At 34.7% G+C, this 19339-nt stretch overlaps 1 protein-coding gene across 2 annotated transcripts; it reads left to right on the forward strand.

Annotated features, from left to right (window-relative positions):
- Positions 1-13692: 13692 nt before the first annotated feature.
- Positions 13693-18160, forward strand: LOC131033703 (clavaminate synthase-like protein At3g21360). 2 transcript variants are annotated; one of them, XM_059221042.1, is made up of 4 exons: positions 13693-14136; positions 14717-14970; positions 15462-15576; positions 17905-18160. In XM_059221042.1, the coding sequence occupies exons 1-4, from the start codon at positions 13750-13752 to the stop codon at positions 17920-17922; spliced, it is 774 nt and encodes a 257-aa protein (XP_059077025.1). In that variant the 5' UTR covers positions 13693-13749; the 3' UTR covers positions 17923-18160. The 2 variants fall into 2 exon arrangements, with proteins under 2 accessions (XP_059077025.1, XP_057820960.2); XM_057964977.2 differs by lacking the exon at positions 17905-18160 and having other exon boundaries at positions 15462-15914.
- Positions 18161-19339: the final 1179 nt, after the last annotated feature.

Here is a 19339-nt window from a genome sequence, read left to right on the forward strand (position 1 = left end):
TATTTAGATGCATCTACTCCAGATGTCTCTATCTGATTGAGGAGTTCATCCGATTGAATATGGATGGCTGCATCTGTTGACACTGTAGCTGCAGGTAGCATATCTGATAATAGTGTCTTTACCTTCTGAAGTACTTTATTTTTCTTTTGTATGGCCATTTGTTTTTCCTGTTCGACCTTTTCTTTGCATAGTTCACCGAATTCAATGAGTGCCTACCCTTTTAATTTTAATATGTCTACATTGGGCAACACTATTGGTTTCGATATATCAACCTTGAAACTATGATTTTTCATCTTCTTTTCTTTAGATTTGGCCAGTTGAACCAATACAATAGCTTGGGAGGCTTGTGGATCCTCGGTAGGTTGCTCGGTGGAGGCAACACTTTTGTCGGTTTCTTTAGCCTTTGCTGAGTCCTTCGGTGGTTTGATGCTTGGGGTCTCAGTTGCAACATTTTTCAGTGTTAGGAGGATCCTGAGAGGTTTGTTCCCCGGTGACCTAAGGAGTAGCTTCTCCTTCTATAGACTTGTGAACCTCTGCACCTTGTTCAGTATCTTGAGGGGCCTCGGTTGCAGTAGAATGAGTGACCGGAGGATAAGGCCGAACTTGTTCCAAAACTAACTCACTGGATACCAGTTTTGCATAGACATTGCCTTCTATCATTTCCTATTCAGGTGCCTCGGTGTCCATGATGTCTTCATCAATTTGGATGGTGTCAGCAGGGTCTTGCTCGGTGACATCAACAATTTCAACTGTAGCTTGCTCACTAACATCCTTGATTCTAAATATTTCCTACCACTTTTCTTTTGTCTCATTTTCCACTTCAATATACAGACCATTCATCAGTTTTAAGGATCTTTGTTTGACGAGGAACTTTGTGTGGTATGTTGTCAAATGTTCTTTTATTTCAACTACCAACATGTCTGGAAAGAGATGTACTAAACTTCTTTCTCTAATCTGTTTCTCCGAGTCCATTGCATACTTCCACCTATTGTCAATATGTAAATATAATTCTTTTGGAAGAGACTTACATACTTCCAATGGGACCAAGCGGAATTTCCATAGTGTACAGATGATCGCTTCTTCTATTTGTCTCTTCTCATCATCAGATCTGGTTTCATACTTAACATATCTGAATCCTCGAAATCCACCATATTCTTTCAAGTTAGTATAGAAATTAGCAACACTATGTACATTTTCCTTTGTACTCTTAACAAACTGAAATTTGTTAGCATCTTCAAACTCTGTGTCACTGGACTCTTTAGTCAAAATGAGTCTTTGAGTAGATTTCTTATAGGTCTTTGTTACCTTAGGAACAACAACAGTCTTTGGTTTCTTACTCAGTGACACTGCCGATGATCTTGTGTTTGGGCGCTTTACTGAGTGAGTCGGTGATGCCTTTGATGTGTCCTGTTTCTTCCTCTTCAGAACTTTCCCTTTAGGAAACTCGGTGCTTAGTGTAATAGCAGCCTCTTGGGATTTCGATTCCTCCTCGGTGATTACTAGTGTGCTCTTGAGAGGTGTGGAGGAAGAACCTTCTCCAAATTTCTCTGATAGTTCCTTGATCATCTTTGTTGCTTTTCTTGTAGCTTTTGGTACTACAATGCTCATCTTTACTTTCTCTTTCACTTCTTCATATGTTCCATACCTCAGCTCGGTAGCATGCCTTGGTAGTGTAAGAAAGGCATCTATCTGCTATTATGTGATGTCAAAATCAATCTCATAACACATAGGTGGCAAAGATTGAGTTCTTAGTTCCACAACATTCACATAGCAGTAGTCAGTGTCTACTTCAAAACATATGTCATCTTTGTATTTTTCCACTAGCTGGGGTGGAATTCTATACCTGTTATGTATCTTCTCTTGAAACTTGCTGAAATAATCATCCATAATATCATTGAAGTTGTCACCTAGACGTTTGATAAAGTCATTGATTTGATGGGTGACTGGTCGGTTTAGCTCCCAAACAACTTTACCGACTGTTGGAAAGAATTTTTCAAAATAGAAAAACATGCATACTAACAGTGATCCAAACTTTAGTGTATTGGCCAAGTTGTTCTTCTTCAGCTTCCTGATGGTGTTTAGATTCTCAAACAGGTTTTTCAGCAATACTTCACAAAGATCAAATTTCATTCCCTTTTTTACAATTTTGTATGCTAAGTCGACTGCTGAACAGGGTACATTGTTTTCCCTTGCTGATTGGAAGAAACAATAACCTATCACTCTAATAGCAAACTTTAGCTCTGCATCAGTTACATTATTCAGTTTCAATCCTCTACAATCAGATTCCACTCCGGTTAAGGTGATCAATTCCTTTTGTGATATCATCTTTTGAGCTCGGGCATGATCATAAATAAGATAACCGGTAATTAGATGAATGATTTCCTTGGTGATTTTGAATGGTTGCTCCTCTAACCACATGAAATCATCGTGAACTCTGCTTAGAACAAACTTGACCCACTGGGGTTTGAAGAAATGAGGATAGGTTAGGGGTTCAGTCAATCCCTTGATCTTAATGTGCTCATACTTGCTATCCAATTTCCCATCGGTGCACAATTCATCATAGGTGTCTTTGATTTAAACATGACCTAGTTCTTCAACTCGACATTTGGTGAAGAATCTGACATCCTCAACTAGTAAAACTCTATCCAGGATGAGTGAAAATGCACTTTTGTCATCCGGTTCTGATGCTACTTTGGGAGTTAGAAAGTATTTTAGTGAGGGCTTTTCAACATTCTTAACAACATCGGGTTCTTGGATCTTCGGTGCCATTGTAGATTTCAGATAGAAATTATCAAAAGATCCTTAGGGTTTGAGAACTTTCAAACAACAGACGCTTTTCCTCTTAACAAATATGAAACAAAAATCTTCAACAGATATGATCGGTAAACCAACTTAACAATGCATTGAGATTGATGTAAATACCTTGAATTTCTCTTCAAAGGAGTTTTGATCGCCTTGGAATCGCTTTGCTCTGCTCTCTTGAAAACTTGATAAGTGAAAAATGACTGCGTAAATGCTTTAAGTACACAATATACCTTATCGGGCTCCGTGCAGGTTAGGTTAAAACATTAAATGCACTCGGTTCCACTAAACCGATTTACTCTCCTTTTTCTGCTTTAACCGAGTAGCCAGATTTCCTTCATTTACCGACTAGACAGGCTTCCTGTAGTTACTGACTTGACAAGTTTCCTTTATAGTGCTTTCAAAAGACTTTGATAGAATTTCAAACTTACTAATACATCTTTAACTATGCAGATTTTGACTTAAGTACATAATAAAATAGGAATTGTTAAGATTTGACCTTTGAGAGAGTGCAGTCCCTTCATACCTTTACCGATTAATTTGGAATAGTTGCACCTAACTTGGTAGGTAAGGTGCTTTCTTCATTTGACACAATTTCCTTCTTTTTCCAAATCATATGTAATTTGTCTTTTATTTCTTCAGTGTCTCCTCTAGGTTGATCTCTGTAATCTCTAGCCAACTGTCCAACTTTGTGACAATGAAAACATGCCATACCAGGATTTCTCCATGATCTTCGGTTGTTCGTTCCAAACCTTATAAAGTAGTTGGCACTTATATGTCCATATCTTCCACAACATTCACACCATATCCTTGTATTGTAATCCCATGGTACTGCAACATATGGTCGGTTAAGTTCTCTATGAGTTCGGTAGCTTCCAGTATTTGTTCGGTGTGCAGACCACATATAGTACTTTTGCTTAAACCAACACTTCTCGGTACTGTGTCCATATCTATTGCAGTTTTTACAAAACCCTTTGAATTTTCCCTTCTTATAATTGCTAGTAGAGTTTGTCCTACAATGGTTAAATGTGTGACCATATTTATTGCAATTGTAACAATAATTGTTGGACTTAGTGACATTCGGCTGCTGACCTTTTCTGATTTGGCACATGTTCGCAGTATGACCTTGATTTCCATAGTAGTTGCAAATAGGCTTCTTTCTTTTGATGTTATTCTTGTTTCCAGCTTGCTTTGATGATTCTCCTCTCTCGGTAGTATGAATTCCCTTCTCGGTAGAGTCTTTTCCTTTGTAACCGAGTCCTGCATCTTTGTTGGGTCTTCTTGTATTCAGTTGCTCATCTCTGATGCTTCATAACTCTTCTTCAGTGTTTCTTTGGATTTCTTCTCTATTTCAAGTTCATCAGTCAACCTTGATACTTCAAGTTTCAATGCTTGATTCTCATCATCTTTTAGATTTGCTTCATGATGTGCATAACCTAGTTGATCTGACATATTTTGTTGAATCCCGGTCAATCTTATGATTTCATCATTCTTTTCAGATACTAATGCTTCAAGTTGTTGTTTCTCTCTTTCTAGATCTCTTACTTTATCCTCAGCTATCCTCAATGCATCAAGATTTTCAGTCATCTGTGTGCTGAAATGCTCATGTTCTCTTTTCATTGCTTTTAGCTGATCAGTCAGTGCTTTGTTCTTTTCTTTCAACACTTCAATCATTTCTTCAGTCTCTTCAGACATACTGTTATCAGATGATGTCTCAATTTGTTCCACTAACTCTTGAGAGTCCTGCAAATCATTAGATAATCTTCTTCTCACTTTCAATGATTTTTGCATTTGTCTTTTCATGTCTGCAATCACTTGATTAGCATGATCCAACTCTTCTTGCAGGTATACAATTCTCCGAGATTGTTTATAGCCTTCCATTGATAAGATCTTTCTCTTTAGGTTATTAAACCTTTTTCCAAGATTCAAGCTCTGATACCAATTGTTAGGCCCAATGCAGAAAGCTAATGTACTGAGAGGGGATGGGTGAATCAGTACTTCAAAACTTTTCTTCAACAATAACTTTACCGTTAAGCATAAACTGAATAGTGCAGTAACATAATATAATGCTAAAACAAATAAATAGCAATCATACATGATTCCCCCCATAACACATATATTTTGGTTACACAGAAACTCTTGGTTAGAGAGAAAAACTACGATGGGGATAACACCCACAACTTCACTATTGAAATAATAAAGGTTGCTCGGTTAGAGCTACATGTTTAGCTATTTCTGATAGCTTACCCTGTTAGGAGTATCAAGATCTATTAGATCTACCTTGCTAAAGGATTTTACAACACTTATTCTAAATGCTGCACCTGGTTAAAGGCTTTACAATTTATAGACTTAGTTAGAGTCTTTTACCCTGTTAAAGGTTTCTCTTACAACTTCAAAATATTACAATAAATCATTACAAATATCTGCAACTTTACATCTAGAATGTTATAGCAGATTCTATGTGCTCAAAATGATTTTACCTTGCTTATAGCATACCTCGGTAATCCATATATTAACTCGGTAAATCCTTCTGTTTACTTTGTTCCTTGATTGTTCTCTGAAATCCTTCTCGGTGACCTCTTTGTTTCTCTGTCAACTGTAACAGTCATAACACTCTGTGATATCTCATGATTTTCCTTTTTGTATATGTCTTGCTTCACACACACATGCACATTTATACTTGCACATATATCTAATCCTGAATTCATGCTGTATAAATAGATCTCTTATGTCAGTGATCTGGTCCATGCTTTGATCTTACAAACATGATTTCTCGAATGAATAACCATGCAAAATATTTCATTGGTTAGATGACCTCAAAATCATACACAATCTTTAAGTGCAATTTCCAATGTGATAACAATTACTTGTTCCTCGATCTTTATAACACGTTTCCCATATATGTCCAGGTTCAGTGAATATAGTAACATGTTTCACTCGGTGTGTGTTCACTCAGTATATCATTCTTGCTGCTCGGTAGACATAGAGTGTTACTCGGTAGAGTGTTCGGTGTATACTACGCTCTGAGACTACTTTCTTCTATAACCGACTGCACTGTGCTTACTGACTGAAAGATTTGGTAGAAGTAACCGACTATAATATATAGAATAACTTTGAACATAAGACTAATGGCAATCTTAGTAAGTAGTAACAGTGATATCCCTTCTTTGGTTGATGGAAGGGTTCCAAATTCCTCATGAGTAATGTTAGGATCTCGATGACAGTTTTGCACTTTTCTTTGATGTTTCATTTGGGATATGTTCTAGTTTTAGTGGTGCATCTGCATTCCTATTATCTGGCATGCATGACATTTGTTTGCATCATGTAGAGTGTGGCCTGGCTGTTTTGTATCCTTAAGTTTTTTTGTCTATCTGGGCTTATGGGTTCTTTTTTACTTCTTTTGGATATTGCTTGTCTACACATTATTTAATATGGTGATTATTCTACAGCTTTGTACTTTAACAAAATTTGATGCGACCTTGCACTTTATTTGACATCAGTAATATGTATGTGCATTTAGTGAATTTGAGTACGGAGTCTGTTCTGGTTGTTTACTTAATGCCATTAGAGTTACATTCCTATTGATTATTTGAAGGAGGGTGTTGGCTAGTCTAGTTTGTGATGTGTTGTGGTGTAGAGTGATTCGATGTATGTGATGTCTCATATCCAAATTGGGTATGTGTAATGATTATCCCTTCTCGAGGTGCTATGTGATATTCCTTGTATGATTCTTTGCTTGGGATGGGCTTTTCTTGATTGGTTTTGTTTAAGGTGGTATCTTTTCATGATTATTTTTGCTTGGCTTTGGGTGGTGTGGTTCCTTGAGGTAAGTTGTTGGTACGGGTCATGTGTTGAGGTTCGTGTGTCTTTACTGATTTTTTTTGGGTTCATGGATTCGATGTGATGGTAATCTTGTGTGGTTTATTGATTTATGTGGTAAGAGATTGGAAAATTATGATATGTCATTTTGAATTCTCTTTCATGTGCTTCTTGGCTCTATATATTATGGATTGTTGTTCATTTTTGTTGTGGGCCTTTATGTTTTTTTATGGCTGCTTATAGTGCAAGTTACAAAATTATCCTGCCCACTAAACTCTATGAATTTCAGGATAGTCATGCCTTTGATGATGAAAATATTGGTAGGTTGTTTAATTTACCTCCTCTAGATGTTTCTCTTGTTATTCACAAGGTGGTGGGTAGGTAGTGGTTGGTGCAGGAAAATACTAATGTTTTTCTTGTTGAAGTGGCTTCTCGATTTGTTACTATTTGTACGGATTTGGTTATGGATGTTGCTTTAGTTCAGGCATTATCATACATATTCCTGCACTCTTCTTTCTAATTTGCTTCTGATTTGGATCATGCTTTTCCTTCTTATTGTTTTGACTTTGGTGACTTTCCTTACGGTGGTTTTTATCTCTGCATCAACTTCTATCTAATGGTTGGCATGGGGAATTACTTTTTGTAATTAGAGGAGGGTTGATTTCTAATAACTATGATGATATTATGTTTGCTTTTGAAGTCTTTTTTTATCATGTGTCAATGGTTACTCCGTCTGCTACATTGAATGTTTTTTCAGTATTGCACTATCTTCTTGAGTCTATGGCTACAACTGTCTCCCTCCCAAGCATGGTGGTGCCTTTGCAGGTGCTTGCTCCTGATGATCAAGATGCAATTAATTATGTGGTCTCATCTCCTCCAGATGAAGGACCCAATGATTGGTTTCGTCATCCTTGAAGGCTTTCTTGCTTGGATTTTTTGACTCCATTTGCAGAAACTTTTTATATCTGGCCCCGATCATTTTGTATTGGTTGGGTTTTGTTTATAGTATCTGGGTTTGGGTTTGGGCAATTTTTTTGTCTGGTTGGTGGGGCTTGGGATTGAACCATATACTCTCCTTGTAATTCCGTGCTAATATCTCTGGAGGTTGTATAGTTTTTTAGGATTTTATGAGCAAGACCAGAGGTTTTCTTTGCTTGGTTCTTTCCTACTGGTTCTCTTTGAACCAGGACTATAAATTTTTTATAATTAATAAAATTTAGTGGCTTTTACCACGTTTATCAAAAAAAGAAAAATCTTGTATTCTTATTAATAAGAACACCACCTTTTCAAAGTATAAACACTGCTAAATATTTTGGCTTAATCAGTGATTGTTTTTCAATCACACCTCTTGACAAATCAATCATACTTTCACTTGCATTACCGCTGCAAATTATTTCTTATGAAGTGTCGTCTAAGGGATATTGATCATTGTCACTTAATTCTTTTCAAATGCTTTTCATGTTCAGTTAAGGGATATTATCTCTAGTCTCATGGACATTAAAATTCTCTTTTTTTATAATCACTACTTAAAAATTATTCTTCATCATTGCTTTATGTTTTCTCTACCAAACATTGTGTATTTGCTCTTAACATAAAGTCGGTTATTCACTTGTTGTTCATTCTATCTTAAATCATTTCCCATAATGATAATAAGCTTCACATCAACCCCTTACATATAACTCTTTTATATATGTTCTTTGACATTGCTTGCAACTGTAATTTCTTTTCTTAATCACATTAATTTCTTACAAGTTTTCATTTCTCATAATATAGTATGTCTTGAATACTCCAATTAAATCTAGATTAACATCATAATTGATTTTCTTACATCATTTAAGCAACACTCATTTCTTATGTCACTCTTTAAATTATAGTGACAATATTAGACTATGATGCTCTTGATGAAGCCTTCATAACTTTCATCTCTCTTATGATTAACTCATCTTTCATTCGTAATCCAATTTTCTTGACATCAGTGATAGTTAATCTTCTCATACTTGACATAGATCTCCTTTATCAACAATGATAATAATGACAACTATTTCCTTTTTTATGAACTCAATGACAACCTTTTAAACAGTCTTACACATACATTTTCACCTTTGACATCAATCACAAAATCCTAACAATCTCAACTGAGTGCCCTTGACATCAATGACAATATTAAATTGTCTGAATAAATTTGCCATCAATGGCAACATTTCCAACAACTTAGTATAGAATGAACTCATCCCTAAGTTGTAAATCCTAAACTATTAGTTACTATAAGGGACCATAGGCCAATGAGAGCAAAGTGTTGACACTTATTGTTGGACCCAATTAGCTAACTACCTATAGAACCACATGTGCTCCACTAGATGAATCACCTTAGGAATCCTTGTGATATTGTTGTCTCCTTTGCACTCTAAAGACTTTGAGAGCTCTAGACTTTATTTATTGGGGCAATACAAATGAGATCAATTAACCCTCCCTGCCTTATTTTTAGCCTCCTCGAACCCTAATCCCTACCTTACCTTCATAATATACACCATTGGTTTCTTCTCTTATTTTGTCCTATTTTTATCCCATTTGATCTCTTTTCTCAGTCCTAACCTAGCTTGGTCTTCCTATCGCAAGTTTGACTCAAAATTATTTTTCATGTCAATCTACTCAGGGGCATCATAACTTCATCCCTTGGTTCATTGAAACATAATGAGACACGACACTGGTATTTGTTTTGAAACAACATCATTAAATATATTGTCTCAGAGAGGGGTAAAATGTAGACATCTAAAAATGACACATGCATTTTCATCTTTTCATTTCATCATGTTCTCATCATTTCTTCTATCCATATTAATTAAATATTTTTTAATTATTTAATTAAACTAACATTTTCTCTTTTTAATCTATAATAATTAAATAATTTTAATGTATTTAACTAATTCATCTATTATTTTTTTAGCCCACTATAATTAAATAATTTAAAAAAGAATTATTTAATTAGCTAACAATTAATCCATAATTAAATAATTAAAATAATTTATTTAATTACCTTTCAAAATAAATAAAATTGGTATTTTTTTAGTCTTCAACCATGCATTTAATTCTTTCAACTAGTACACCTTGATACTTCATTTACTAATTTTAACTCCCGCCCTTTCATAAATTTTCTCATCAACAAATTCTTCTAATTAATCTCCATCGTTGATAAAATATCAAGTGAAGTGCATATAAATAAAACCCTCCATCAACACATGATCACTAGTATTCTAATCTACTTTGCAAACTATCATTTTCTATTGATTATCTTTGAGCAAATATCACTATCATTGCAATCTCATGTTATCATAGTATCATTGTGCTATCATAGTTATATTGTTTTGAATAGAGACCATCCTATCAAGCATTCAAGCAAATATCAATGAAACATTGGAGCAAATCAAAGTCTTTGCAATGGTATAATTGTTCACTATTTAATTTTATGCTTAGATTTTAGGCTTTATTGAGTGAATGTGAGTGTGAATTTGGTATTTGTATTGGATGGTTCCTATTTCACATTGATTCACATTTTCATCCTTTACACTTGTACATCATTATTTGATTTTGATTGCAAATGCATGTATGATTATTGATTGTGTTGTGATGCCTTAATCTTATATCATCCCCATATTGTATTACACGAGTTAGTATAATTTCTCAATCAAATGCCTCTCAATAAAGAGATGTGGTATCTTTATTGAGTAGTACCTTTTTGACTTAAATTGAATCATTAGAGTTTATAAATATTGGGCAATACTAATTTGAACCTAGATCTAACATGGGAAATATAAGGTTCAATATATTTCTAAATAGCATTTTGATTGAGGTAGATACAATGTGTTTTGCGTTAACTTGTTATAGGATTATAATGGAATAACTTTACAATTATATCGAGTTGTGTGACCACCTTTCTTGTCATGTGAGGTTAAAACCTAGTCTTGAGGATTACTCATGGTTGTAGGCTTGTAAAAGATGCCTTAGTTAGCCTAGAAGTCAAATTTGGAGCCTTTAGGATCCTAATTGTGCAATTTTATGTTGTGCGCCATCTAGAACCACCTATGTCTAATAGGAAAATTTGACTATGTGCAATATGGGTAATTTTTTAGGTTTCTTGCACAATTTTGATTATTAACAAGGATGACGTGATTGGTAATAATGGTGATTCTTAGGTAGTGGGCACTTCCCAAACTTTTTTTAAAAGTGTTCTTGAATGAAAGTTGCCCCCTAGTGTTTTCCTTACCTACCTATCATCTTGGTTTGAAGATGTATGTGATACTTTACAATTTATTCACTCACTTGTGTTGAATGTTGTATTTTTGTGTAAAAATGGCTATTTAGTGGCTCAATTGGTTGAGATCTTGGATCTCTCAATCGACGTAGCTCTTGACTAGGTTATCCTTATCTTTGGATGTTGGTTGTGTCCTCTGGGGGTTGTATGATGAGGCAATGAGTTGTTTTCATTTTAAAATCCTTGTGCTTGTGAAGAATGAGATCATACTCTAGTGCTTGGACAATATCATTAGAGGAAACTCTATCCTCTCATATGGTTATTGTGGTGATCTCGTCACATAACAAAATTTTGACTCCCAATTTTGTTATTATGCTTGATGCATTGACATTGTATATATTGAATGTTGTTATGTTGTGTCACACCTTAATACATAGATATACCATCATAACATAACAATGTCATATTCTTATTATAAAAATATTTATTTATTCAATAACCCAATAATATCTTGAATAGAAGTTGAAAGATTAAATATACCAAATATCTAGTCCTTTTCATTTAATTTTTATTCAGACATTACTTATCATTTCCAACAATATGAATAATCTAGTACACCTAACTTGTGGGTACTTATTAGTTAGAATAATCTAGTACGTGCCTAACTTGTGGGTACTTATTAGTTAATTACACTAGATTTACATAAAGGGCTTTTTTTCCTTTACAAACCCTTGTGTAAGATGACGAAAGAGTTATAATCCTTGTGCTTGTGAAGAATGGGATCCTACTTTAGTGATCAGGCAATATCCTTACAGGAAACTCTATCCTCTCATATGGTTGTTGTGGTGATGTTGTCATATTAAACAGTTTATACTTCCAAATTTGTTATTGTGCTTGATGCGTTGACATTGCATATATTGAATGTTGTTGTGTTGTGTCCTCTAGGGGTTGCATAATGAGGTGATGAGTTGTTTTCATTTTAATCCTTGTGCTTGTGAAGAATGGGATCCTATTGAAATGCTCTAGAAATATCCTTAGAGGAAACACTATCCTCTCATATGGTTGTCGTGGTGATGTTGTCATATTAAAAAGTTTAGACTTCCAATTTTGTTATTGTACTTGATGCATTGACATTGTATATATTGAATGTTGTTGTGTTGTGTCACATCTTGAATACGTAGGTGTTGTTGTGTCTCCTTTGGGGGTTGTATAATGAGGCGATGTGTTATTTTCATTTTAATCGTTGTGCTTGTGAAGAATGAGATCCTACTCTAGTGCTCACGGAATATCCTTAGAGGAAACTCTATCCTCTCATATAGTTGTTGTGGTGATGTTGTCATATTAAAAAGTTTAGACTTCCAATTTTATTATTGTGCTTGATGCATTGGCATTGTATACATTGAATGTTGTTGTCTTGTGTCACATCTTGAATGCATAGATGTACCAACATACCATAATATTGTCATATTGTTATTATAAAAGTATTTAGTTATTTAAAACCCACTAGCATCTCAAACAATAGCTGAAAAAATTAAATAGACCAAATATCTAATATTTTCATTTAATTTTTATTCACATAACTATATGAATAATTTAGAACACCAAACTTGTGGGTACTAATTATAGTGGAGTGGGGTCCAATAGTGGGGATAGTAGTTGGGCACAATTAGTTCAATAGTGTAGCACAAAAAGTGTCATGCCAATAGGGGAAAGGACCCAGTAGTTGTGCACCCTAACTTCACGCTTCTCAAAATCTTACTTGGAAATTTCAAATCACTCTGATTTTTTTACAGCAGCTTACTTGGCAAGTCCCCTGCTTATAACTAAGGTTTCAGGGCCACATCATCAAATATGATGCCACATCAGCATGCTTTTTGTCAAGGTGTCCAAAACAGCCCCCCAAAAAAGTGAGACCAATAGGTGTGCAAAAGAGACCCCAATAGTTGTGCAGCTGACATGGCATCACCTGATTGGTTACTTTTTACAATATTAGTACATTTCTTAACAACTATTGGTACATTTCCTAACAAATGTTGGTACATTTCTTAACAAAAATTGATATTTTTTGTTTCAAACAATAGGTTTTATTTGTTCAATTTTTGAAACAAAAAGTATGGACAACCCTCACAACAATTGGTACATGCTCAACTAAGTCCTTTCTCCTACTTATCCTCAAAAAGATTCTAGAAATTTTGAAAAAACAATCAATTATGTGATGTCACATCAACACATCAATAAACATGACTTAGTGCACAACTATGGGTCTTCTTTTTGAGACCATTTTGGACACGTTGACAAAAAAAATTATGTTATGTGACATCATATTTGACTATGTGAACTTGAAACCAATTTTTTTAAGTAGGAGACTTGACAACTACACATTTACAAAATTAAAAGAAATTTGAAATATTTAAGAAATGTAAAATTAGAATGCTCCACTATCCTACCCTAATTACTTTAGATTTATAACGCATCATTTTTTCCCTTTACAAACCCTTGTGTAAGATGAGGAAAGAAAGAGACGTGCTAGAAAAAATTCTTTAAAAAGGAAACAAGGTATGATTGAAGAAGTGGTTGCAAGGCTATGATTGAAACTTTTGCTCTGCCACACATCTGTTACCTATTTATTATTCATCACACTTTGCAAATAGACACATCAACTTCACGCTTTTACTTTACAGGGAGGCTCAAAATGTCTTGCCGACATTTAAGATATTTTGCAGGGTATGGGCTATGATGCAGAGTAGTCGTTGGGAAATGCTTGTTTTTTGTTGTAAATGACAAATCGGATGGATTCCCAAAGGCGACTAGTTTTTGGAAACTTTTGTCTATATATACAAAGGGGATTAATATGAAATTACTAAGGAAAAGTTAAGACAATGGGGAGTTTAGATGGGTTTAATGGAGGTGTATCTGATTTTGTGGAAGGAAGAACAACAGAGCAGAAGGTGATTGATGGCAGACTGTTTCCCAAAGTTTTCCTGCCTGCAAATGATGTTGAGAGAGCAAATGTTCAGGCCTTGGTGCAAAAGATAAGAAGCAACAAAGCATGGTTGGAAGATGAAGTGGTGAAAAGCAATGCTCTCCTTTTTAGAGGATTTGCTGTGAGGTCTGCTGAAGATTTCAAGGTGGTTGTTGAAGCTTTTGGATGGGAAGAACAACGGTATCTTGGGTTTGCCCCAAGAACAGAAATAGTTGAGAGAGTTTACACTGCCAATGAGGCTCCCTTACATGAGCAGATTGATTTCCACCATGAGATGGCTCTGGTAAGTTTGTTTCTCAGCTTGGGCAATCCATATTAGAAGTAAATTGGTTATAAGATAGTTTGGATATACATGTAATCCATTGAGATCACAAAAGATTGCTACTTAGTATCTGGATTCTATTGTGTAGACTTTTGTTTGCACCAACATTTCAGATCATATTCAATGATCTATCATCAGGATAATCTCATTCCAATGATGGATCATTGCTTACATAGTAGAATGCAGAAAATAAACAGCAAACTGTGAAAATCTAATCTCTCTTAGAACAAAGAATAAGCGAAAAGCTCTCTCAAATCCGAACTTTTCTCCTTGAGCTCTCTTTCTTTGGTTTGTCTTCTTAATGATAAGTTGTAGGAGATGCATTACTTGGTTGGTGAAGCAAGAAAACAATATATGTTTACTGAATTCATGGAACACTCCAATCACTTTGTATTGGATTTTCTAAAAGGAAAACCATTACAGAGAAGATTGTGATCATGTTTATGCAGATGAAAGAATGGTGGGCAATACTGTAATCACTTTCTATTGGATTTTTTTATATGAAAAACTATGACAGAGGATTTTGATCATGTTTATGCAGATGAAAGAGTGGCCCTCTAAGCTGTTTTTCTTCTGTGAGACTGCACCTCCAGAAGGTGGTGAAACTGCTATAGCTCCAAGCCATCTCATTCCTCCACTTATGGAAAAAATTGTACCAGAGTTTGTAAAGAAAGTTAAGGATCTTGGGTTGCTCTTCAACATAACAACTCCAAGCCAAAATACTCTCAATTCATTCATCTCCAAAACATGGAAAACTGTGCTTGACACCTCTGATCCAGAAGAAGCAAAGAAAAGGTAATGTATTGTCAATTAAAGAAAGTTTTGGCAAAACTTATTTGCCAAGTTTCCATATAAATTTTACATCAAACAACATATCTCCGTAACAAAACAATCAGAAAGTCTTCAAATTCTTCAAATTGTTTTTTCTCATCCTCTCCTTTGTTCCTTTCACTTTTTGATTTAAAATTTTTTTGGAAGGCATTTTTTTTTGGGTGTGGGGTAAACTTGGGTTTTTAGACTAATTTGAACTCATATTCCACTTAAGAGGGGAGTTCTTTTAGAGGCTTTATTATCAAGACGATTATTGGGGTCTTTATCTTCAAGACATTATCACCTCGTTTAAACCTGCAAGCTTGATGGTTGAACATTGGTTTAACAAAAGGATTGACCTGCCAATCTATAATTTAAAACAAATTTCATACCTTCATTTTTCAATGTTTGATTATGACTTAATAAAAATAATAGTCATTGTAGCTAATATTATTTTGATTCTGCTCACTTGCCAGGGCCTTTGAGATACTTGGTTGTATGGATTTTCAATGTCATGATGACGAGACTGCAGATTTTAAATTTGGAGCTTTAGAAACAATTAGAATATTGGAAAAAGAGAAAGGACAAGAGGTATGGTTCAACACCATAGCAGGGTATGGTCAAGGAAGTAAGAACCAAATGCTTAGGTTGGGAGATGAGTCTATTATTCCTATTGAAGTAGTGAAAGCATTCAAACACATAATGGACGAGCAATGTGTGAACTTAAAGTTAAAAGATGGTGATGTGTTGTTACTGAACAACCTTTCTGTTCAACATGGAAGGAGGTCATCTAAACCTCCCAGGAGGGTCCTAGTTTCTATGTGCAAATAGTTAATGAATTATTTGGCAATATAAAATGATATTTATGGATAATAGTTGTTTAGATAAATTTTAGCTCGATATGAATGTGTAGAATCTGGGGCAAAAAATATTGATAGTGGTGCTAAGGAAAAAAGTGAATTCAATGTAGGAAAAGAAAACAAATGATTTTTGTTGATTGAGAGGATTAAATAGTGTTTTAAGTGCATACTAGTTATGAAATTTATGTCATTTGATATGTGTCTTATCCCCATCCTCATTGAATATAGAAACTATAAGAATATATATTTGTATCTATCTTTCCTTTTTGTTTGATAACAAAACAATCATTGTGAGCTCTTTCAGTTTCTAGGGACTTAACTATTTTTTGGTAATTTAATTTATATTTAAATCAATTTACTCTATATCATAGCACAAGATTCTAGTTATAAATATGATCACATATTTTAACATGGTATCATATTTTAAAACTTTCCAAATGTAGGAGATTCAAAGTTTGTCATTTCCTCCGTTTTCATGGAGTTCTTTTCAGTCATCCATGCACTTTTTCTAGATTTTGTCTCAAGTACTTTTTATTCAATATTTTGTGTTTTCACATTATAAATGATTGCTTGGTCATTTTGGCTACTGAAAACTTTTTGTTTGTGTTGGATGACTTCACTTGGGTTGTTCTACATGTATTTCCAACACTTTTCCCTATTTGGGTATTTTGAGCATCTTTTTCATGCACTTCTTTATTTGTAGATGCACTAAGATAAAGTGTCACTTTTGTGTATGTTGTTTGAAGATTTTGCACATTCTATTGTGCGTTATTTCGTATTTGCATTGTATTATAAAGTGTCATGGGGGAATTTTTAGTATTTTTTGTTTTTCCATCACACCTTTGGTAATTGAATGTCCCTTCATGACGACATTCAATCCTAGTGATTCTTATCCCATGTGTATTTGCATTGGTCGTGTACCCTTTTTCAATTTAGGTACTTTCTTGTGCACATTTAGATTCTCCTTCATGTAGTACTTGGTGACACACAGTTTCAATGGACCTATCATCTCTCTCCCTTGTCATCATTATGGGGGGATTTCTATTATTAGTGCTAATGCTTCCTTGGTTTCACTTTGGAGTGAACTATGTATTTAGTATTTTTTCTTATGTACTAGCTAGATCTAGTGTTTGCATTTTAGTGAGATGGAGCTTTTACCATATAGACACTTGCATTCCATTTTTGTGGAGGCAACTTGTTCTTAGTTGATAAGTTCTTAAGACTATTACCATCTGTATCTTTCACTAATAGATGTTTTTCCTTTGTTTTCCATATAATCATTGTTTGAGTAGTGTCATTGGGGGCACTCACACAGATTGTTTTATTTTTGGTCCTAATCAACATTCTTTAGACTATTTGTACTTGTATTTTCAAACAATAGTTTAATCTTGGATGGTGAGTAGTGTCATTGGGGTCACTCATGCAAGTTCATGTGTCATTTGCATCTTTCACTAACAATTTTTTTCCCTTTTCTTTTCATATGTTCATTGGGGGCACTCATGTAGATTATTGTCTTTAAAGGAGGTTCTTCATGTTCAAGTATTATGTTGGGACATTGATTTGGAGGCTTCTTAGTCCTCCATTCTCTTTTCCTCTCTTTTGGAGAGGATTTTTCTTCCACTAGGTTTTTCTCCTCTTCTTTGGTTGTGAGAGTTTTTTTTTTTGTACATGGGTACCTCATTAGGCCTTTAGCTTCCAGACCCCATCCCCCATCCTTTGCATTTAGAAATTTAAGATACTCCCTAAGTTGCACTTAAGGGGGGGGTTGTGGGGGGTGTTAGAGTAGTTATTAATCTAGGGATTAAGCTTACTTGGGTCATGCCACTTTTGGTGTCTTGAGTCACGTGATGAGGACACATGATAGTTCATGTTTTATCCTCACTTATGGTTTTTTAGGTTTTTCTTCATTTAGTTTTAGGTTTCCTTAATTTATAAGAATTCCTTGTATCATTATTATTCATTCAATTTATTTATTTATTACATAGTCTATGATTCATGTTTTTGGATCAATAATCTTTTAGCCTCCATATCTATTTGTCTTTCTCTCGCTTTGTGACAGGTATTTCATTGCAGGTAATCTTTGGGAGTTGTGGGGTTGAGGGATCAACTCCAACATATTGGGCATAGACATTCTATGAGTATCCATGGATATGTGGATTCAAACTGGGAAGGTGACATTGACAACAAAAGATCCATCAATGGTTATATTTTTACTATCTATGGTGGTGTTATTAGTTGGATGAGAAAGTAGAAAGTTGTAGTTGCTTTGTCCATGACAGAAGAAAAGTATATGAAATCTACTCATACTTGCAAGGAAGCCATTTGACTTAGAATATTGTGTTTAGATAGTGGGTTTCATGTAGGAGTGATTATTATTTATTATGACAATCAAAGTACTATTTTCTTAGCAAAGAATCTAATTTTCCATGGAAAAAGAAAACACATTGATGTTCAATTCCATTTTTGTTCAAGATATGGTAGAGGATGGGAAGGTGAAATTGGATAAGGTTGACACTTTTATGAATGTTGCAAATGCATTGACGAAACTAGTGAGCACAAAGAAGTTTAGATGGTGTTTCATTCATGGGTAGTTGATTGTGTGGTTCTTGAAAGGTCTTTGACAAGTGGGAGGATGTGGGATTAAGGTGTCTCAACCTTTGCAAGTCCTAACAATGGTAGTTGGTTTTATTTATTTAATATTCGGTTAATTTATTGAGCCTAAAAGGAGAATTTTGTTTGCATGTGCTATTTTGCCATCTAGTGGGAGTTGGCATGTTGACTTGTCATCCTTCTAGGAAGGTGACATGGCTTATTTTTTCCTCACATGGACATAGGTATCCCATTTAGAGGACCTTGGAATTTTGTGGTGGTGGGTGACAAGTGACATATAATGACAAATTTATGACACACCTACCTATGACAACTTATGACAACTTTATGACACATCGACCTATGATAGTTTTGACAAATCCTATGATAAGATGGACAAGTTTCAAAGGCACCTTTTCATGGAGGAGGCAAGTGCCAAAATTGGGCTATGACAAGATGTAAGATGATTTGTTATTGTTAGACCAATATGATTGACTTTGTTATAGGTGTAATTGTTGTCAATAATTATTATTGTTACAACAATTGTAAGAGGTGTAAAATCATTTGTAATGTCTCAAGATAGTAAATTTTTGGTGCCCAACCTAGGAGGTTTGAATGGGGATTCATTTAGAGATGTACATGTGTTATTTGCATACTTTTAGGCGGCTACAATATTGTGTCAATTATTTTACATGACCTCATCTTTTGTCTTCATCTACAAGCTTCCCCCTTTGTCATGTTTCTCTATATAAGGTGGTCTTGGAGAGGATTATTTATGTTGTGTTTTGTAGGTGAAGTGTTATGTTGTTATTAGTTGTAGACTCTTGTTGAAGAAGCTAAGTGTACTAGAATACAAAGTATTGTGCTTTTGGAGTGTGGGATTTTTCTCCAGAAAGGATCTTCCC

Source organism: Cryptomeria japonica, chromosome 5, assembly GCF_030272615.1.
Source record: "Cryptomeria japonica chromosome 5, Sugi_1.0, whole genome shotgun sequence".
In the NCBI taxonomy this organism is placed as follows: domain Eukaryota; kingdom Viridiplantae; phylum Streptophyta; class Pinopsida; order Cupressales; family Cupressaceae; genus Cryptomeria; species Cryptomeria japonica.

Excerpts from the sequence above, each read along its gene's own strand:
- LOC131033703 (XM_057964977.2), top strand. The coding sequence starts at position 13,750 with ATGGGGAGTTTAGATGGGTTTAATGGAGGTGTATCTGATTTTGTGGAA. Across the intron at positions 14,137-14,716 it reads TCCACCATGAGATGGCTCTG|ATGAAAGAGTGGCCCTCTAA; the intron begins GTAAGTTTGTTT and ends ATGTTTATGCAG. Across the intron at positions 14,971-15,461 it reads CCAGAAGAAGCAAAGAAAAG|GGCCTTTGAGATACTTGGTT; the intron begins GTAATGTATTGT and ends CTCACTTGCCAG.